This window comes from Dama dama, chromosome 13 (assembly GCF_033118175.1).
Source record: "Dama dama isolate Ldn47 chromosome 13, ASM3311817v1, whole genome shotgun sequence".
Classification (NCBI taxonomy): domain Eukaryota; kingdom Metazoa; phylum Chordata; class Mammalia; order Artiodactyla; family Cervidae; genus Dama; species Dama dama.
Genome location: NC_083693.1, coordinates 49,990,375 through 50,013,885, shown reverse-complemented (window position 1 = coordinate 50,013,885; position 23,511 = coordinate 49,990,375). Strand labels below are relative to the sequence as shown.

At 38.4% G+C, this 23,511-nt stretch overlaps 1 protein-coding gene across 1 annotated transcript; it reads left to right on the top strand.

Annotated features, from left to right (window-relative positions):
- Positions 1-13,104: 13,104 nt before the first annotated feature.
- On the top strand, positions 13,105-23,386 carry DTD2 (D-aminoacyl-tRNA deacylase 2). The gene is made up of 3 exons (XM_061159094.1): positions 13,105-13,318; positions 17,487-17,556; positions 21,849-23,386. Exons 1-3 carry the CDS (start codon positions 13,208-13,210, stop codon positions 22,172-22,174), a joined length of 507 nt encoding a protein of 168 aa, XP_061015077.1. The 5' UTR covers positions 13,105-13,207; the 3' UTR covers positions 22,175-23,386.
- The last annotated feature ends 125 nt before the right edge of the window (positions 23,387-23,511 follow it).

Genomic DNA, 23,511 nt, shown 5'->3' with positions numbered 1-23,511 from the left:
CAAAAGGTGACAGTGTCCACTGACTTTACCCTAAAAGCCTTTCAGAGTGATTAGCCTCAGCAAGAGAAGCAAAACTGCATTCTGCTGAGGAGTGACTGGGAAGTGAGAATCGAGGCTCTAAGAGTAGTAACTGTCTTAAATTTAGAAAATTAAGGTGTTATTCCCCCTCCTCCTTCCCATAGAAAGGAAATCTCACACATTTTATCAATTAGAGATGAATTTGTGTTAAAGGACTGCTATTGAAATGCAAATATACCTTTTAAGAAGGTTATATTTCACTCACCAGTTAATGTAAATTACTTTAATCAGCTTCATGCCCAGCAGAGTGCAGCTAAACACAGTACTTACAATATTAGACTTTTGACTGTGGCCTACAGGAAGAGAATCTATCTTTAAAGTTTTAGGTCAAGCCAGGAGCAGATATTGGAGACCTTAAAGGTAATAAAACATGCATAGGGGAAAGCCTTTGACTGTGTGGATCACAACAAACTGGAAAATTCTTAAAGAGATGAGAATACCAGACCACCTTACCTGTCTCCTGAGACACCTTTATGCGGGTCAAGAATCAACAGTTAGAACTGGACATGCAACAACTGACTGGTTCAAAATTGGGAAAGGAGTGCATCAAGGCTATATATTGTCACCCTGCTTATTTAACTTATATTCAGAGTATACCATGCAAAATGCTTGGATGGATGAATCACAAGCTAGAATCAAGATTAATAGGAGAAGTATCAATAACCTCATATATGCAGATGATACCACTCTAATGGTAGAAAGTGAAGAGGAACTAAAGAGCCTCTTGATGAGGGTGAAAGAGGAGAGTGAAAAGCTGGCTTAAAACTCAACATTCAGAAAACTAAGATCATGTCATCTGATCCCAACACTTCATGACAAATAGGTGGGAAACAATGGAAACAGTGACGGACTTTGTTTTCTTGGGCCCCAAAATAACTGCAGCCATGAAATTAAAAGACGCTTGCTCCTTGGAAGAAAAGCTATGACCAAGTTAGAAAGCATAGTAAAAAGAAGAGTCGTCGCTTTGCTGACAAAGGCCCCTGGAGTCAAAGATATGGCTTTTCCAGTGGAAAATTCTTAGAGATGGCAATACCAGACCACCTTACCTGCCTCCTGAGAAATCTGTATGCAGGTCAAGAAGCAATGGTTAGAACTGGACATGGAATAACAGACTGGTTCCAAATTGGGAAAGGAGTAGTTCAGGCTTTCCAGGAGGTGGCTCCCCTTCCAAGTCCTGTCCTTCCCTTACTGGTGAAACCCAGCAGGATGCTGCAGGGTGCTCCTAGATACAACAGTCCCTCAGTGCCCCTATTACAGGAATGGGGAGTCCTTCCAGGGCCTGAGAGTGGGCTCTTGTCTAACACTCAGAAATGAATTGTCCAAGGAGACACACATGCTGACAAAGTAAGAGACTTTACTGGAAAGGGAAGCCTGGGTAGAGAGTAGGTTAAGGGAACCCAGGAGTACTACTCTACCACGTGGTTTGCAGTCTGGGGTTTTATGGTAGTCGGGTTAGTTTCTGAGTTGTCTCTGGCCAATCACTCTGATTTAGGGTTCTTCCTGGTGGTGCACACATCACTCAGCCAAGATGGATTCCAGCAAGAAGGATTCTGGGAAGTTGGCAGGATATGTGGACTGGAGTCTGCTCTCTCCTTTTGGCCTTTCTTGAATTCTTCTGGTTGGTGGTAGCCTGTTAGTTCCGCATCCCTTACCAGGAACCCCTGTTTAAGATAACTCATGCGAGTGGTTACTGTGGTGCCTGGCCATGGTGGGCAGTTTCAGTCAGTGGTTCCCCTAACATCTCCACCTTGGTTTTTTGGTTTTTTTTTTTTTTTTTTGGTAGAAAAAGGCTGTAGTCTTCTAGGTCTTTCCTGGGTTCCAAAGAGGAGATTCAAGAAGTTACTAATTAGGGAAGTGAGGAATGCAGAAACAAAGGGATAGCAGTCAAGAAACAATAATAGCTCAGCTACATAACAGAGTCCTAGTTCCTCCTCCAGGAATATTTATAACAATTTGACACATACTTTGAGTTGTTCTTCAGGAACTAAGACCTCGACCAGGGTGGAGGATGTGACTACATTCTGAGACTACAGATCAGTCTGAAGGAGAAGACTGATGCTTTAGATTTCTGGATCGCCACCCTATTAGGTCACTATAACCAATCAGAAGAAAATCACACCCCACAGCCTTTTGGCACACCCCACCCCCCAAATGTTGCCTTTAAAAATTCTTCCTTGAAAACTATCTTGGAGTTCAGGAGGGTTTCTTCTGCATGAGCTGCCTGTTCTCCTTGCTTGGCCCTGCAACAAATCTTTCTCTTCTCCACACTATAAAGTTTGCAGTTGTTTGACTTCACTGTGCATCAGATTCATGAATTTGGGTTTGATAACACTGTATTTAAGAACACAACAGTGTAAAAGAAATCCTTTTCTAATGCTCCCCATTGTTTTCCTGTGTCTTCACTAAATTCTGAGCTCTGTGAGGTGAGAACAGCATCTTATTCCTCATATATTTCCAACACCTAGTTTGGTGTCTGGCATGATAAATAAATGTTTACACCAAAAATTGGCTAAATATGTGAATGCACTTATTAATTAATTCCAGAGTTGAAATTGTTCTCTATTAGTGGGGTCTTTATATTATCCTTCTTCAAGCATGCTAAGGCTCCACAGTATTTCTTTTGCTTCACTTGCCAAAAGGAGCAATCAGAGCGCTGTCATCTGATAATACTGGTTCCCTTTTTTATCTCAAGTAAATGCAATTGAAGATTTAGATGTATATGAACAATTCATTATCAAAATTATATTATTTATTTACTTCTTGCTGGAGTCAGTATGAGGTTTACTTAGTTACAGCACTCAAAGACAATGAAAATGGTTCATTATTTTTTCAGTATCAAATCAAATCTGATTCCAAATTTTCTTCCCCCATGGTCCAAAAGAGAGCTGTAAGTCCATAGTGGCTCCCTCTAACATGCCTCTTAGTCAAGTCTTCAAGATCCCTTGAAGGCAGTATCTTCCTCCCTTTGTGAAATAAAATTCTTCTTTTATGGCAAAATAAGGAAAATTTAAACATAAAAATTTTCTTTGCCTTTTGAACTCCTCTCTCCCCAGTTACCATCCATTGTGTATCTGCATTATGCATCAAACAAACCTCCCCCACCTGTATACCTTCTTAACCATAAAGAATAACACTCTCCTAGCATCAAGACAACTCCTTAAAAGATAAAATTCTTGGAACTTTCCTGGTGGTCCAGTGGCTAAGATTCCGTGCTCCCAATGCAAGAGGCCTAGATTCCATGCCTGATCAGAGATCTAGATTCCATATTCTGCAAATATGACCCAGTGCAGTCAAAGAAATAAATATTTAAAAATAAAGAAACAACCAAAAAACACAATTATACATCAACAAATTAAATGTTTTTAAAAAGATGACATTCTTCTTTATTCTTGCAAGGGGTCACAAGATGCTTAGATCTGGATTGTATACACTATCAGTAATATGTCATTTAATGTATAGCCTTCTGTTTCAAAAAACTGATATAACTGTGCCTTGACTTCTAAAGGATGGAATAGTTCTCAGAGTTTTCTGAGATGCTCTTTGGGTTATAATCCTCAAATCTGGCTCAAATAAAATTTTCCATGTCTTTCTTAGACCAACTGATTAAATTTTTGTTGACATCTTCCTGCCATGCATGCTGGCCATTTTCACCAAGGCAAGGCTCCTAGCAACCACTCTCCTCTGATATCTTGCCATATTCCCAAAGGATGGGAAAAAAAGGCCAGGGGAGGAGTAAAAGATTTTGGCTCATTTTATACTGATAACTCACTAAGTCAAACTTCACCTCGCTAAACTCTTGGAAAAATTAAATATTTCCACTAGAAACATTAACAGCAGCTATGTCTCTCTTTAACTTCTCAGCTGTTATATTCCCGCCAAAAGGGGACAAGAGTCCTCACTGTGGCCTTTACAACCTCTTAAGTCAGGGTGCCAAATACCTTTCACTTGCCTACCAATCCACACCAAGCATTCTCCACCTTGCTTTCTGCCCTGGATGTTGGGACATCAACAGGTCCCCTGCTTCTGAGTTTCTGGTTGGGTTTTATGATGGGGGAGCTCTGGCAAGAAACAGAAGGAAGGTAAAGAATGCAGTCAGGTGTTTATTTTCCTAGCTCCTTTCCTAAAGGGTCACTTAAAGTTAACTGTGCTTCTTAGCACATGGTCCACTCCTTTTCTTAAGGGCCTCTGGATTCGAGATTCCCTCCCTTTCTCCCTTCAGGCCAAGGGAATGGTAACATCTTAGTTGCTACTAAGTCCTGAGTTTGTCCTGCCGACAAAGGTCCATCTAGTCAAAGCTATGGTTTCTCCAATAGTCATGTATGGATGTGAGAGTTGGACCATAAAGAAAGCTGAGAGGTGAAGAAATGGTGCTTTTGAACTGTGGTGTTGGGGAAGACTCTTGAGAGTCCTTTGGACTGCAAGATCAAACCAGTCCATCCTAAAGGATCAGTCCTGAATATTCATTGGAAGGACTGATGCTGAAGCTGAAGCTCCAAGAATTTGGCCACCTGATGCGAAAAATCGACTCCTTGGAAAAGACCCTGATGCTGAGAAAGATTGAAGGTAGGAGGAGAAGGGGATGACAGAGGATGAGATGGTTGGATGGCATCACAGATGTGATGGACATGAGTTTGAATAGGCTCCAGGAGTTGGTGAAAGACAGGAAGCCTGGCATGCTGCAGCCCATGGGGTTGCAAAGAGTTGGACACCACTGATCAACTGAAATCCTGAGTTACTATGCTACACACTATGGATCCCCTACACCTACACTTTGTAAATAGTGCCTCTGTCAGTAAAACTCTTCTAAGGTTATCCTATTTAGACTATGCTATTTGATTGCTGATAGATCCCTGATTGAACAGTGTGATAAAATAACATTTTTTTCTCTGACTATAAATAATCTTCATTAACTTCTTTTCCAGATAATGTATTTTTTATGGCATTTATCCATTGATTTCAAAGAACTACATAAAAAATAATTTTCACAATATTTCTTAGTAGAAAGATATTAAGAGGAAAATTTTTTAGAAAAAGAATAAAATTACAATTCTCATACAAACATAAAATTAGCATGTGTCAAAAACTTTTATTTTATTCATTCTTAACACAGAAGAAGCCAGTGATATATTACAACCAGCTCAAAAAAAGAACTCAAATCTTCTCAAATGAAGAATTCAAATAATTTATGTAGATACTTCCTAGCCAAGGAGATAGATTGTAACTCCCTACCCCCTGAGTGTGGGCTATGTTTAGTGATTTGCTTCCAAAGAATAAATCACGGAAGTGGGTATGTGTATAAATTTACAGTGGAGAAATTTGGCAAACACACTATCTTAGCCAGGTATTTAAGGTTAACATTATCACTGTTAAGACCTGCTGATAGCATGTATCTTTGATATAATGTAATCAGAAGCACTTCATCTCTATGGTCATCCTGCAAAAACCCATAATCCTGCTCTAATCATGACAAAAGACACCAAATTCCAATAGAGGGGCATCGTACAATATACCTGATCCGTACTACCCAAACTTTAAAGGTCATCAAAACCAAGGAAAGTCTGAGAAACTGTCATGACCTAAGGAAACATGATGGTTAAATACAATGGGGTATCCTGGATGGAATACAAAAAAAGGATTTAGAACAAAACTAATAAATCTGTAGATCTCAATTACAGGAAAAAAGATTGTTAAAAATTCAAACATATGGAGGCTAAATAACACGCTTCTGAATAACCAACAAATCATAGAAGAAATCAAAAAAGAAATCAAAATATGTATAGAAATGAATGAAAATGAAAACACAACAACCCAAAACCTATGGGACACTGTAAAAGCAGTGCTAAGGGGAAGGTTCATAGCATTACAGGCTTACATCAAGAAACAAGAAAAAAGCCAAATAAATAACCTAACTCTACACCTAAAGCAATTAGAGAAGGAAGAAATGAAGAACCCCAGGGTTAGTAGAAGGAAAGAAATCGTAAAAATTAGGGCAGAAATAAATGCAAAAGAAACTAAAGAGACCATAGCAAAAATCAACAAAGCTAAAAGCTGGTTTTTTGAAAAAATAAACAAAATTGACAAACCATTGGCAAGACTCATTAAGAAACAAAGAGAGAAGAACCAAATTAACAAAATTAGAAATGAAAATGGAGAGATCACAACAGACAACACTGAAATACAAAGGATCATAAGAGACTACTACCAGCAGCTCTATGCCAATAAAATGGACAACTTGGATGAAATGGACAAATTCTTAGAAAAGTATAACTTTCCAAAACTGAACCAGGAAGAAATAGAAGATCTTAACAGACCCATCACAAGCAAGGAAATCGAAACTGTAATCAGAAATCTTCCAGCAAACAAAAGCCCAGGACCAGATGGCTTCACAGCTGAATTCTACCAAAAATTTAGAGAAGAGCTAACACCTATCTTACTCAAACTCTTCCAGAAAATTGCAGAAGAAGGTAAACTTCCAAACTCATTCTATGAGGCCACCATCACCCTAATTCCAAAACCAGACAAAGATGCCACAAAAAAAGAACACTACAGGCCAATATCACTGATGAACATAGATGCAAAAATCCTTAACAAAACTCTAGCAAACAGAATCCAAAAACATATTAAAAAAATCATACACCATGACCAAGTGGGCTTTATCCCAGGAATGCAAGGATTCTTTAATATCTGCAAATCAATCAATGTAATACACCACATTAACAAACTGAAAGATAAAAACCATGCAGAGAAAGCCTTTGACAAAATTCAACACTCATTTATGATTAAAACTCTCCAAAAAGCAGGAATAGAAGGAACATACTTCAACATAATAAAAGCTATATATATGACAAACCTACAGCAAGCATCACCCTCAATGGTGAAAAATTGAAGGCATTTCCCCTGAAATCAGGAACAAGACAAGGGTGCCCACTCTCACCACTACTATTCAACATAGTGTTGGAAGTTTTGGCCACAGCAATCAGAGCAGAAAAAGAAGTAAAAGGAATCCAGATAGGAAAAGAAGTGAAACTCTCGCTGTTTGCAGATGACATGATCCTCTACATAGAAAACCCTAAAGACTCTTCCAGAAAATTACTAGAGCTAGTCAATGAATATAGTAAAGTTGCAGGATATAAAATTAACACACAGAAATCCCTTGCATTCCTATATACTAACAATAAAAAAACAGAAAGAGAAAGTAAGGAAACAATACCATTCACCATTGCAACAAAAAGAATAAAATACTTAGGAGTATATCTACCTAAAGAAACAAAAGACCTATACATAGAAAACTATAAAACACTGATGAAAGAAATCAAAGAGGACACAAACAGATGGAGAAACATACTGTGTTCATGGATTGGAAGAATCAATATTGTCAAAATGGCTATTCTACCCAAAGCAATCTACAGATTCAATGCAATCCCTGTCAAGCTACCAATGGTATTTTTCACAGAACTAGAACAAATAATTTCACAGTTTGTATGGAAATACAAAAAACCTCGAATAGCCAAAGAAATCTTGAGAAAGAAGAATGGCACTGGAGGAATCAACCTGCCTGACTTCAGACTCTACTACAAAGCCACAGTCATCAAGACAGTATGGTACTGGCACAAAGACAGAAATCTAGATCAATGGAACAGAATAGAAAGCCCAGAGATAAATCCACGAACCTATGGACACCTTATCTCTGACAAAGGAGGCAAGGATATACAATGAAAAAAAGACAACCTCTTTAACAAGTGGTGCTGGGAAAACTGGTCAACTGCTTGTAAAAGAATGAAACTAGAACACTTGCTAACACCATACACAAAAATAAACTCAAAATGGATTAAAGATCTAAATGTAAGACCAGAAACTATAAAACTCCTAGAGGAGAACATAGGCAAAACACTCTCTGACATAAATCACAGCAAGATCCTCTATGACCCACCTCCCAGAATATTGGAAATAAAAGCAAAAACAAACAAATGGGACCTAATGAAACTTGAAAGCTTTTGCATAACAAAGGAAACTATAAGTAAGGTGAAAAGACAGCCCTCATATTGGGAGAAAATAATAGCAAATGAAGAAACAGACAAAGGATTAATCTCAAAAATATACAAGCAACTCCTGCAGCTCAATTCCAGAAAAAATAAATGACCCAATCAAAAAATGGGCCAAAGAACTAAACAGACATTTCTCCAAAGAAGACATACAGATGGCTAACAAACACATGAAAAGATGCTCAACATCACTCATTATCAGAGAAATGCAAATCAAAACCACAATGAGGTACCATTACACGCCAGTCAGGATGGCTGCTATCCAAAAGTCTACAAGCAATAAATGCTGGAGAGGGTGTGGAGAAAGGGGAACCCTCTTACACTGTTGGTGGGAATGCAAACTAGTACAGCCACTATGGAAAACAGTGTGGAGATTTCTTAAAAAACTGGAAATAGAACTGCCATATGACCCAGCAATCCCACTTCTGGGCATACACACCGAGGAAACCAGATCTGAAAGAGACACGTGCACCCCAATGTTCATCACAGCACTGTTTATAATAGCCAGGACATGGAAGCAACCTAGATGCCCATCAGCAGACGAATGGATAAGGAAGCTGTGGTACATATACACCATGGAATATTACTCAGCTGTTAAAAAAGAATTCATTTGAATCAGTTCTAATGAGATGGATGAAACTGGAGCCCATTATACAGAGTGAAGTAAGCCAGAAAGATAAAGAACATTACAGCATACTAACACATATATATGGAATTTAGAAAGATGGTAATGATAACCCTATATGCAAAACAGAAAAAGAGACACAGAAGTACAGAACAGACTTTTGAACTCTGTGGGAGAAGGCAAGGGTGGGATGTTTCGAAAGAACAGCGTGTATATTATCTATAGTGAAACAGATCACCAGCCCAGGTGGGATGCATGAGACAAGTGCTCGGGCCTGGTGCACTGGGAAGACCCAGAGGAACTGGGTGGAGAGGGAGGTGGGAGGGGGGATCGGGATGGGGAATACATGTAACTCCATGGCTGATTCATGTCAATGTATGACAAAACCCACTGAAATGTGAAGTAATTAGCCTCCAACTAATAAAAAAAAAAAAAGAAAGCAACCTAGATGTTCATTAACAGATGAATGGATAAAGAAGTAGTGGCATATATATACAATGGGACATTAAAAAAAAAACTAATAAATCTGAATAAAGTATGGAGTTTAATTAACATACCAGTGCTGATTTCTTAATTGTGACAAATATACCATAGTAATTCAGGATATTAATAACAGGAGAAATCAGGTGAGGGATAACTTTCTGTCATACTATTCTAAAATTTAAAGTTTATTAGAGAGAGAAAAAACTACTCAAGGTGCTCTATATTTATATTCAGAAAAAGAATGCTGAAATGAATTTACAAACAGATGCAAAACTGGCAAAACATATCCAGAGAGTAATAATCAAAATTTACACTTTTACAGATAGGAATGATTTGCTTACTATCAGTGTGCAACGAGTTAACTTCTATTTCTACAGAGTTATAAGATAATCTAGTCACAGACAAATCCTAAAAAAAAACCACAAAAAACAAATCCTGTATGGCCCTCTAGGGATAGGTGAATCCCAAATGCTCCAGCATTCTGTTAAAAAGATACCTAAAAATCTGTTTGCCCATTTCAAAATCTTTTACAATTTTTTTCTATAAAGGATGCAGGTGTCAGAATTATTTTAAAAAGCCCTTACAACTGGATGGCCTGATTTGACAGAAGTATACAAATATTCAAAAGGTTATGCAATGCTTTGCTAAGTTATCAGAACACTGTGAACTGAAAAATAACCCAAAGATGAAGATAATTTATCAGCCTGCCCTGGGGAAACTCTACAGACTGCCAAAGATATACATCACTGCCTTAGAGTTAAAAGCACTTGCTATGTTATGTTACCTAGGCAACACACCAGCAAATGGTGCAGTAATAAAATAAGAATTTAAAAAAGCAAGATGAACAAAAGAACAATCAATATTAGGTTCCAAACTCAATTCCATTTCCCACCTGTTTGTACAAACTATTCATGTTAAGAAGGGACTCAGCAGGAGACATAAGCAACACCGGTTGGATACCTGGGTTGGGAAAATCCCCTAGAAAAGGAAATGGCAACCCACTCCAGTATTCTTGCCTGGAGAATCCTATGGACAGAGGAGCCTGTGGGCTATGGTCCACAGGGTTGCAAATAGTCAGACACGACTAAAGCAACTCAGCACAACACACACAGCTCTTAGGTGGGAACTATCATCTTCCCAGGCCTCATATTTTCATCTTGGAGAGATTTCAACTGAATTAATGCCATGACAAAAATATATGGTGACAAAAATACATGGCTATGATTGGAACATTTGCCCTTGGAGTTTTCATTTAAAGTTCTTATTTAAATATGTGTGTTTCCTTTTTCCTCGCAGTACTAATGCATGTGCCAAGTGTCTTGAAGCCAAAATTCACATGGGTCTTTCACACCTCAGTTTTAGATGCCTTGGTGGAAGAGTGACTGTCTCTTACAGTAAAGTAGTAAAGATACTTCTGAATATAATCTAGTAAACTCTGCTTGACCACAGGGGAAAATGTGCTGATCATGCCTTATGTGAGAATTTGCACTCCACAACAGCAATATTGCTTATTATACAAATAAATCAATTAGTATTCTGGCTCTATCCCAATTTACATGCATTTTAGTTAGTATGAACCAATTTCTCATAACCTTATCACCTCCCTAGGCACTGAGGAAAAAAAAACTTCTCTAAGCTTTGAAGTAGGGGCTTAGGTTTCTTCCAGCTTTCCCTGAAATGAAACATCTCCCTCTTCGTGTTGCCTTTATACTGATTAACATTTCTATGTAAAGACTCAGGCGAGAGGCTCATTTTAGAGCTATATCTTAGGAAAAGCTCTGCTCATTCCAAGAACGATGAAACAGACTACTCCTCGTTGCAATCAGGAAGCTGACTATCAGCTGCGAGGGATCTTTCAGAAGTGGTTCTCAATTTTTTTATGTTTGTGAAACACTTTTGAGCGTTAAAATTTGGTGCAGCCAACTTGAATGAATTAAATCACTTAAAATAACTCTAAATTATTATACATTTCAGAGGGCCTGGAATGCATTCATAACTAACACACTATCCAGATGGTCTCCTTTCAGTGCTGTGTTCCAGAACTATTTCTGCCCAGTGATTTCTTGTATTCTCACAAGGCAAAGCTCTCTAACATTCCAGTGAACCTTCCTCTAGAGCCAACTTAATGTTGTGCTTTGCCTTTTACTTCTAACTTGAAGGAAATTGTACAACATGCCCCACCTCAGAATTATGATGAACATAACTGTCTCATAACAAAAATTACAGTTACATGTCTGTGAAAACTTTGCTACATTATCAGCTCAGCACTCCAGTCAAAAACACTCTCGTCTGTTTTCAATTTCCCACATTGCAACTGACATAATTCCATTTTTCTTTACATCGCATGCTTTATTTTTATTCACATTTCACTATTTTATTGCAGGTATAGCTTACTTTCTTAAATTCTCTGTGGAATGAGGTTAGAGGTTCCAAAAAAATAAATAAAATACAGAAAATAAATACTTTCTCTTTGGTGCCTACTCTCTACTGCCCTCTGCAGGTAGAAGGAAAGAATAAGATCAGCACCCAACATAAAGATTTAAAAGTAACTGGTGTTTTTTGAGAGGCTAATCATTACCCACTAGACTGTATCTAGTCACAGGAAGATTTCCCACTTTGCTGAAGTCCCTTCATTGTGTAAAAATTTCTGGGAACCATAGACTGTTTTCAAGAGACTTCCCTATCTCCGACATCCATATACAAATGGACATGAAGTGCTCTCTCATTCAAGGTCAAGGTTAAGCACCTCTATGTCAAAATTCCTTCAAGCCCTGTAAAACTTGAGTCTGGGAGTGAAAGAGAATAGAGACATAAAAGTGCAGTCAATGCAACTTGTCTGTGCTTTGCAGACAAATCTCAACAAATGTATGAATCTCTGCAACGCAGCAATCAGAGATAATATGAGATTTTGCTGTTTTTACAAAAAGTGTAAGGAAGCCTGCCAGATAACCAGCAAACAGGCAGTTTCAATTCTGTGTAGAAAGGACCTTTGATTACGCACGGATTATTTTCTTCAATCACACTACTTTGTATGGATAGCAATACTGTCAGTGATGTCATCTTCTAAAAAAACAGACAGAAATGTATAGGCATATTGTGCCAGCTGAGCCCAAATCAATGACCTGGGTAATGCAGCCAGGGTAACACTATTATTCCTCATCTAAATCCTCCAAGCCCATAGAAAAATAATGCTAATCTGATGCAGGTTCAGGGAATACGTTATGTGGGAAAGAAAATCAAGTACTTTTATTTTACATACAGTCTAACATGTACTTACAGGAAATACCACAGAATATATAGTTTTTACAATTAGGAGCATGTTAAAAAATTTATTAACAATCACAGGCTTTCTTGGATAAGAATGTTTTTAGCGAGGATATTCTCTAAAAGACTGATGTTCAAATATGTATTCATATAGCCTACCAATACCTTTCCACAATCGCGAGAACAGAATGATTTATAGTATTCCTGATAAGAGGCGGCAGCGTTGCCTTACTGATTGGGGTAAGGAAATTTTTTGAAAGATTTATTATACCTTTCAGTTTCACCTATGCTTGTTTTGTGATTCAATTGACTCATTCTATTTACCTATCTTCATAATGGGCAAAATATGGACTTATGCAGATTTAATTTTTTTCAACGTTTGGAAACTTACGCGTTCTAAGATGAAAAATGTCTCTTAAAAAGGTATGCAGGGAAGAGAACCACTGGGTCCTTAAACTGTTTTAAAAGTATCCACTGAGCGTCTTCTACTGAGTTGTAGGTTGGGGTAGAAGTAAAGATTGTATAGACAGCTTTGAAGGCCGCACATCCGGGTCACCGGAGAGCCAGGCAAAGGCCCCGCCCTCCTGGAGGCGGGGCCACGAGCGACCGGGATGTTCCTCCGTCTCGTCGCGCCCCGCCCCATCCTCCCTGAGCGCTGGGGGCGGCCTGTGCGGCGCGAAGCCGGAACCTGTGGGATATCCACGCAGCTTGAGCCATGGCTGACAGTGGCAGAACGCCTCAGGCCCGGGCCCTCCTGCAGCAGTGCCTGCACGCCCGGCTGCAAGTACGCCCGGCCGAGGGGGACGTCGAGGCCGAATGGGTGGAGGTAACGTTGGCCCCGCAGCTCCGGTTATCCTGTGGCGCGCAGGGGGCGGTTCTCACCGCGCTGTCCGGGAGATTCGTACCCCGCGCTCCCTCCGAGCCAGCCGCCTGGCGCCTGGCAGGTGCGATGGTCGGCGCTGGACTCCTGGCCTGTCCTCCCAACGCTGCCGTTAATGCCTGCCTGGCCTTGCCTTTCCCCTCTGTCTTGCATCACCGGCCTCGGCCCCTTCTCCCTCGGACTCCCAGAGGAGATTAAGAGGGACCCCGGGAATTTGAGCTTCCTCTGAAACGACCTACCTGAGCTCGGTGGACTTTAGGCCTAGTAGTCTCAGACCTCTTGCTTCAAAAGAGCTAAAAGCCTTGTCGCTCCCGGCGCCTTGCTCGGGCTGCTGGTGACTTGTGGTGGTCTGGTTCGAGCTTCTAGGTTAGACTTGTTGCAAACGCTGAAGATCTGTTTGACTTGTACTCCAAATCCCGTCGAATTCCGTCTTTTGTTGGGTGCAGCTAGGTGTTAGCACAGAAATGAGATTGCCCATGAAACTTCCTTTCTCAAGAAACTTTTAAAAATTTGACTTATTTCACACTAGGAACAAAGGTCACTACTTTAAAGGTTGCATACATATGGAATTTAGAAAGATGGTAACAATGACCCTAGATGCAAGACAGAGAAAGAGACACAGATGTATAGAACAGACTTTTGGACTCTGTGGCAGAAGGCAAGGGTGGGATGATCTGAGAGAACAGCATCGAAACATGTATATTATCAAGTGTGAAACAGATTGCCAGTCCAGGTTGGATGCATGAGACACGTGCTCGGGACTGGTGCACTGGGATGACCCAGAGGGATCGGGTAGACAGGGAGGTGGGAGGGGGGATCGGGATGGGGAACACATGTAAATCCATACCTGATTCATGTCAATGTATGGCAAAAACCACTACAGTATTGTAAAGTAATTACCCTCCAACTAATAAAATAAAAAAGAAAGAGAAAAAAAATAAATTAAAAAAATCAAAAAAATAAATAAAAGTTGCATTGTTATCAAACATTTCCTCCAAAGAATTTTAAACATTTACGCCAAATGTCCTTCCACTTGAATATTTGCCTTTTTAAGACAGCCTGCTCATATGCAAAATTCCATGCAAAAACAAATGTTCTTTGAGGCCCTGACTTATTTTTGGAGTAAGCTGAAATGAAGGGAGGTCTTCCCTGGTGGCTCAGTGGTAAAGAACTCGCCTGCCAATGCAGGAGACGTAAGATTTGCAAATTCGATCCCTGGGTGGAGAAGATCCCCTGGAGGAGGGCATGGCAAACCTCTCCAGTATTCTTGCCTGGAGAATGTCATGGACAGAGGAGCCTGATGGGCTGCCGTTCATGGCGTCTCACAAAGAGTCAGACACCACTGAAGTGACTTAGCAGGACCACTCACAGAAGGGGAAAAAATTGTAATAGTAAGAAATAAAACTTTTGGAGGTACTAAGAAGCTTTAATGGATCATTTCATTCACTCATCTGCTGAAGACCATCCCAGATCTAGCACTCTGTAACACAATCCTAGTTATTATTTTAAATACAACACATAGACCGTATGTGGATGATTATTCTTATATCACAATCTGTTACCCTCTGGTAATTTGGAAATACTGAATATTTATAAGCATAAACATTCCTGTATTTTTGCCCTCCCTTTTTCTTTCTCAAAAATTCATTTCTTGTTTCTTTTGTTATGGCCTTTTAAAAATTTATCTTCCTTACTTTGAAATTTTATTCTTTCTTTTTTGCCATCCTTTCCAAAGAGTTGCCTATATTTGCTTCAAGGGATTATAAATCCCAAACTATTAATCATTTAGATTTCTCCTGTGCTTCTCTATCTTTTTATATGCTTCATGTCACATCTCCTTATGCAAAATCAAATAGTTTATTGCAGCCTGCCAAACTATCAGTGTGTTTATAAACTGTAAAAGCTATTTTAAAGTTTTCTCTTCCACTTCCACACATGGTTAAATTAGTATAAAGAGTTGACAAGTAATTAGAGAGTCAATTCTTTCCTCTTTCTCAAGCATCCTCCATTCTGCTATTAAAAGTTATAATTTTTAAAAAGCTGCTTTTTTTTTTTAATTGTCACAAAGATTTGAAGGTTACTTTGCATATTCTTGGTTTCATTCATTTAGACCTTTGCTCTCTCAGTAATGTTTTTCTTCCTGGGAGGCATGAACTTTTTTAACCTACAGTGAGAATTATCTGTACTTCTCTATATATTTGAAATGTTCTGTTTATACCAAAAGAAGCTATAAGGAAAGTGATTCTGTCTTGAAGAGGGGAATTTGTAGGTCACAATTTAAGAGCTATTGTTGCAATAAACTAAAAGAAAATACCTTAATGAGGAGTGGTATATGGTGAGTGGTAAGAGCAGGTGTTTATTCATGCAAGTAATTAGGTACTTAATTCTGATGTTGTTTAGTTATTAAGTCATGTCAGACTCTTGCAACCCCATGGACTGTAACCCACCAGGCCTCTCTGTCCAAGGGATTTTTCAGGCAAGAAGCCTGGAGTGGGTTGCCATTTCCTTCTCCAAGGAATCTTCCCAACCCAGGGATTGAACCGGAGCTTCTGAGCTTTCTCTACTCTGAGCTTCGTGGCATAACATGTGCCCAAATATGAATGTGCTTGAAAAATTTTGCACTGTGCCAAAATAGTCCCAGGAGAGAGGGCTGTGACGGTGGTGCAGGTATCTGTTTCATTCCACCTGCCACGTCCTCACTATGGGTGTGCACTGGAGGCACTTGCTTGTTCCAAGAGCACTATTTAACTTTTTTTTTTTTGGTGGGAAGGATGAAGCTATTTTAATGAGGAGCTTTGGGAGAGGGTCAAAGGGCTAATAGAACAATGAGATCTGTCTTCCTTCTCCCCAGCTTCACCTTAGTCCTCTGAAAGACAGTCACACTTGTAAGAAGGTTACTTCCTATCCAGATAGATCAGGTGTGAGTGCAGAGCTGTGTTTATATTTATTTAGAAGGCTATGTAGATTAACACATAGAGCCTATAAGATAAAGTTGAACTTAAATGCACTCAACAGGGCCCTGTCAAGTACAAAACAGTCTATGAAGTGCTTTGGGAGTTAAGATGTAAAATAAATTGTGTTTCAGTCCTTCAATTTCTTTTCACGTACTTAATAAGCAATTATATAGCTCTTACTATGAACCAGGCACTGTTCTAAGTACTCTACAGATATTAACTCGTTTAATCTTCATAATAGCTCTTGGACTCAAAAGGTTAATCTACAAAATAAAAAATTTAATGATTCACTTTGCAGCAAAATCAAAGTCATTTATCAAGTGTCTTCTTTCCATATAGTCTCTCTCCTACAAGAGCTAAGAAATGTCTAAGTCATTACATAAAATAAGCTTACATTCCTGATAACAGACAACCTCTTGATGTAGAACTTAATATGAATGTGATTTCCGAGGTTTAATCACTGTGTGTATTTAAAGAATTAACAAAAGTAACAAAAAAATAATAGGAAATTTCTTGGAGTTTATTGCAATAGAATCAGACCCTTATTTTTATTATCTACAAGTAAATGGATTAGTAAGAACGAAGAATGATGATGTCAAAAGACACAATGTTGTTTAGACATCAGTCATATCTGATATTACGTGAATTCATTTGATGTTGAATGAATAAGCCTCTGTGAAACTGAATGTTTGTAAATCTGTCAGCTTTACTTGAGGAGGGGGAAGTCTAGTTCATAATCCTAATGATTTTGATTAAAAGTTTAAAGGTATAACTTGGGGTCTTCACTGCTCTTGGCTGTTTGGTTTTTTTTTTTTTTTAGGTGCCATCAATGTATTTTTTAAAAGTTTGTTGAGCTCACCAGATTTATCTGGATTTAAAAATCACCCAGGGATCTTACTTCTAGGAATTTACCTTATGAAAATACTTACCTTGACTGTATTTTTAACTTGATTTTTGAAAGAAGTGATGACTGAGGTGATTGAATATAAAAAAATACTTTTATTTTCTCACATATTTAAGCAATCAAGTCTCTTGTAAAAAGTTATTTCTCTTCTTCTGCGTTTAACCTCTTAACCTATAACAGTTGTAAAATTTTATTCATTTTCCTTTGTATCTCTCTATAGAAGTTTCTGATCTGAGTTTATTGTGGTTTCTCATAGGTTCAAAGAGGATTAGTGATCTACGTGTGCTTTTTCAAGGGAGCTGATAAAGAACTTCTTCCCAAAATGGGTATGTGTTTAGTATCATTTGTTTTATAAGAGTGAGAGTGAATAGCAATAGATGAACCAGCAGGGGCAAAGAGTACAATCTTATATTATACAGGTGTGTAAGTTATAAATGACTTAACTCTGTGTACTGTGGTTCACTTTATTTATGTTTCGGTTCCAAAGCTTAATGTAAGCAAGTGTGGTGGAATTCTTTTAAAATATCTGCCGCTTTTCGGATGGCTGATGGACTGGTTTAGAAGAGTGTACAAAAACACACAGAGACAACACAGCGAGATTTAGCCAAGGATACAGAAACTTGTGGAAGCAGGGTGGCCACACAGAGAGAAACAGATGCTGCATTTCTTAATATAGTTTCCTGATCTCTTAGAGGCCCTAACAGGGGCATGTAGGTGGCACTGTGTGTGCAAGATATGGTTCAAATCTGTGTAGATCAGGCTTATATCATTATTATGGAAAAATTTACATTCTATAAATTCTTTGTAGGAAATGCACATAAATATTCTTGAATCAAGTTTGGTGTCATCATAGTCACACCTCCTCTAGGGGCAGAGAAAACAGAGTCAGTGTTCAGGCATCTCTGCAGGCGTAATTTCCCTGCCTCCATCTTCCCAGTGTTCTAAATAGTCTATACCATTGCACATTCTTTTGATTATTACATAGGTTCAGATATACCAAATCAAACCATATGCTATCTCAAGACAGTACTTGATAGAATAATTTTGTCCCCAAAAAAGCCTGAAATAGTGGAACTGTCCCTAAAGTTGTGGACAGGTTATCTTTCTCTTCATTAGTAAAGGCAATACCCATTAGTTGGATTAATAAGAAGGTAGCTCAGATGGTAAAGAATCTGCCTGCAATGAAGGAAACTCAGTCCCTGGAGCAGGAAGCTGCCCTGGAGAAAGCAATGGCTACCCACTTCAGTATTCTTGCCTGAAAATCCCAAGAACAGAGGAGCCTGGCGTGATGCAGGCCACAGGATCACAAAGAGTTGGATATGACTAAGCGACTAACACATACACATAAACTGTACAGATGGGTAATTGAAGTAGGCAGAAGTTAATTAACCTAGAAGAGCTTTGAACAGTGGAACTCAAGCATTAATAGCCCAATGAAGAATGACTTGAACAAAGGGCTAAAGCTTCTAAAGGAGATTTTATGCTGAGACATCAAACATGTTTGACAACTTTGTCAGAAGTTGAAAACTAGACTTGAGAAGGGCCTGTGACAGGTAAGGATGGAAAGCCAGTAACTGTAATAGTTTGAAATTTGAATCTGGAGGATAATAGGGAGCTTTAAAGTGTTTAAAGAGAAAATAAAATGAGGTCTATTGTTAAAGAGGATGATTGCAGGGATTTAATGCTTAGATATTGGGCATTCTGTCTGTTTCTGCTTTGAATTAAGGTCTTCTTGACCATAAAAAGTATATAGTAGAAATCTTCAAAAACAGGAAGGGCACTTTTTTCATGACTTAATGTTGACTTTCTAAAGTTGTTTTTATATATTCTTAAATGGATCCTAATTATAATAAGGCAAAATGAACCAGCCAAACCCAAACCACATTTTGTTATGTAGTAATTAAATCCTGTGTACATCCGTGTATGTCTTTCTGAGTTTACTTTGAATACATGCATGAGATTATGGTCAGTTAAAAGTCCGCCTTAACTCTTCTAGTGGACAGTCTGTAACACAAAGCTTTTATATATCATGATTCTCAGTAAAGAACTGTGACTCTTAAGAATCACATTCTACTGGTGTGAGTTATAAGCAAAACAAGTCCATCTATTATTGATAGAAGTAGCTTATACTTCCCTCTATTCTAGGAGGCAAAGTAAGCCAGTGTGATGGGATTCTCTTAAACAGCCCACCTCATACTTATCATATGGATTCAGATCTTTCCAATCAAATCATGTACCTCTTGGGAACATAACAACCAGTTACAGCCATAAAGTCTGAAATAGCATGACTAACGTAGAAATGTGCATCATCTTCCTCAATTCATCTTCAGTATAATTGGACAGAGATTCAGGGGCCCTGTCAAAGCTTTGCTTCCCATATTCATCATTAGATGATACTTGAGTTTCCAAAAAGTGAAAGTGAAGTGAAAGTGAAAGCCACTCAGTTGTGTCTGACTCTTTGCAACACCATGGACTGTACTGTCCATGAAATTCTCTAGAGTGGGTAGCCTTTCCCTCCTCCAGGGGATCTTCCTAACGGAGGGATTGAACCTAGGTCTCCCGCATTGCGGGCACATTCTTTACCAGCTGAGCCCCAAGGGAAGCCCCAAGATGCCATTAATTCATCATCTCAATTCCAGTTACTGACATTTGTATTTGTATTTACTTCTACATGCTGATATTGGTGGCTCAGTGGTAAAGAATCTGCCTGCAATGCAGGAGATATAGGTTCAATCCCTGGATTGGGAAGATCCCGTGGAGAAGGGCATGGCAACCAACTCCAGTATTCTTGCATGGAGAATCCATGCTCAGAGAAGCCTGGTGGGCTACAGTCCCTGGGGTCCGAAAAGAGTCAGACGTTGACTTAGCAACTAAACAACAGTAACAACTGATATTTGCATTATCAATCATCAGTGCATGCATACTTACTCGTGTCTGACTCTTTTCAACTCTGGACAGACTCCTCTGTCTGTGGGATTCTCCAGGCAAGAATACTGGAGTAGGTTGCCATTTCCTCCTCCAGGGGAATCTTCCTGACTGGGGAATTGAACCCCCATCTCCTTTGTCTCCTGCATTGAAGGCAGATTCTTTACTGCTTGAGCCATAGGGGAAGCCCATGTTTGTATGCCAACAGCACTAATTGAATTCTCAGAGCCAGTAGAGGGAGGTGTATGGAAGTATAATAAATTATATTTACCTTTCTAGCCTGTTATTTCAAAACTGCCTTCTTAGTCTGTCATTGGCCTGAGGCCTGGATAGCTGGGTAGTGATTTCTGTGGAATGAAATGCTCTGGAGAATTACAGTTTCCTTAAAAGCAATCAATAAGGACCGCTGGCTATATAGCAAAGTCCTATTTATAATAGAGAAAATTAGAAGTATTTTAAAATAGGTATTAGTTAAATGAAAATTGATAGTGCTTAATGCATAGCTTAGAAATTCATTTGGGTGTTCACCTTGGCAGGTTTTCACCAGGTTAATTCCTTGATTTGTAGAGTAAAAGCCTTATTGAATCCTTGCTGATATTTGCTACAGGCTTTCTAAAATTGAAACCATTGATACCCCACCAGAAACCATAGCTTTTCAAGCCTGATTATTCACAAAGGAATGTGAGGTTTCAGTAATTCTTTTACCATTTGTGCCCTCTCAGGACTATTCTTTATAAGCAGAAGTTATTTATACCCTTTGTAGAGGTAGAAAGACCCTGAGTGTTTATATTAGGCATTTCTTTTGCTTATTGTTTTGAAAACTGGACAGTATTGAAATATAAAAGTTCTCTAAGTTTACATTTTTTTTAGCTCACACAAATATTTATGGTTATTTTGACACTTCTTACTAGCTGTGAGTGTACTTTGGTAAATGGCTTAAAAGTAATAATCCCATATTTTCCTGTATGTATGTGAAGATAATGCCAGTAACTCTATGCCTTTGGGTTTACTTTTCCAGTTGACAATGAATTTCTTTTATTTTTTTGACAATGAATTTCTGATAATTCTACCTTTCACCTTGATCCTTCTCCACTGGTGATGTTTGTATTGATGAAATGATTAGTCTATGTTAATAATGCCTTTGAGGTTATAAAATTCCAAAATCAGCTAGTTTGTAACAGAATTGAACCTGGAATCTTTGTTTCAGCTTAGAACTCTAGGCAACTAAGTTTAAAATAATAAATGCACTAAGGTTTTTATTTAATATTCTTTGTTATAAAGCATAATATGTGTGTGGAGGATCTGTCATGGTCTTTTCCAGTAGGATTTGCTTTAAGATTAAAAAAAGGAAGAAAAAGGCAAAATCTTCTCATATATCCCTCAGGGAAGCAACATATTTAAGTTCTGGTATATGCTTAATTCTGTAGTCTTTCCTGGATGATTTTATTGCAGGAAGATCCTAACTGCCAAGTCAGATTTAAAACATTATGCCATTTTCTGCTTGAAATCTTCCTTGTTTTTCATGCTTAGATCATTTAGCTTACTGAAGCCATTTTTGAAATCTAGAGACTTTGGGTTAAAAGCATGAGCTGACAAACTGGATTTTCAACATGAAATTTGCTGAGTAGAAAACTGTTGTTTTTTTTATGCTTGTTTTTTACTTTAAAATGTTTTCCCTTTCTTCCTCACCCAGTTAATACACTGTTAAATGTGAAATTAAGTGAAACAGAAAATGGCAAGCACGTCTCTATATTGGATCTACCTGGCAACATTCTTATCATCCCTCAAGCCACCCTTGGGGGTAGAGTAAAAGGAAGAAGCATGCAGTATCACTGTAACTCTGGAAAAGAAGAGGGATTAGAACTTTATTCCCAATTTGTGAATCTCTGTAAAAAAGAATTAGCTTCTAATAGCAAGTGTGCTGAAGCTGGGGTTGTCGTGAAACACGGTACTTACGGCAACAGGCAGGTGTTAAAACTCGACACCAATGGACCGTACACACACCTAATTGAGTTTTGAACGTTTCGACAGCCATAATTAGATTCCAAAGCCCCTTCTTCTTGAGTACACTAATCTGCAGCATTTTTAGATAAGAAAATCCTGGGTTCCATCCACAACTCTGCAGCCTCCTAATTGGATGACCTTGCCAGTCACCTAAACTGTGGATCTCAGTCACCTTCCATCCCACTTTCCCCTACACTGACACTCAGAAATTTGAAAAATCCTTCTCTTCGCTTTATGGTCTTTGGTAAGAACATGGAAATGTTCCTAGAGAGTTGTATTTAAGCTTTTTGCAGTGAAGCATTTTGTATGATCAAGAAAAATATATTTCTTATGCCCTCAAATATATGTGGTATGTAATAAAAATCACTTTTGTGTTAAAACTAGGTAAAAGCCAGTACAAACAAATTATAATTTTGTCAAATTTGTTTTAATATTTCAGATTTCCGTATTTTGAATAAACAAATATGCAGTTTACTATTCTTCTAATACTATCTATGAAAATGCAGAAATGTTATTGTACATTTTAATATTACTTTCCAAGAATATCCAAGTACTTTAAGTTATTTTAAGAATCTTTAGTTGATATAGGAACAGGGCATGGGGGACTAAAAGTTGTTTTTGTTTAATATTCTTGGTTAATATTCTGTTTCTCAGTTTTTTACCAAAACAGTGTGTGTCATATTGTTTGTCTTTGGTTTTTAAAAGTTACTGTTTAATTAAATTAGTTTTCATAAATTTTTTAGGAAGTTCTTTTCTTGTTGATTTAGATTGCTATATAACAGGAATAAAAAGGGAAGCTTCCTACTGGAATTGCTTGAAAACAAGTTGATTTGTTTATTTCCGTTTTATTGACTTAGTGATTTGGACCCAGTGTCATTTTTTCTTTTAGTGTATTTCTGTGTTCTCCCCCCTCAAAATGCATATGTTGAAGTCTCCCAAGTGATGGTATTTGCAGATGGGGCCTTTGGAAGGTAATCAGGGTTAACACATCATGAGAATGGATGCCCTCATGATGGGATTAGTGTCCTCATAAGAAGAAACACCAGAGAATTTACTCACCCTTTCTCTTCCGGCCATGTGAAGATGAAGTGAGAAGGGGGCTTTTTACAAACGAGGAAGAGAACCTTTACCAGAAACTGACCATGCTGGTGCCCCATGCTGGTGCCCCGATCTTGAACTTCTAGCCTGCAGAGCCATAAGAAAATAAATTTCTGTTGTTTAAGCCACCGTAAGTGTATGGTATTTTGTTCTAACAGCCCAAGCTAAGACAGTGATATAAATAGCCAGTAAGGTAGGCTTTTCAAAGCCAAGAGAGGAAGATCTGTAAGAAGCTGAAAGAACAAATGAATCAA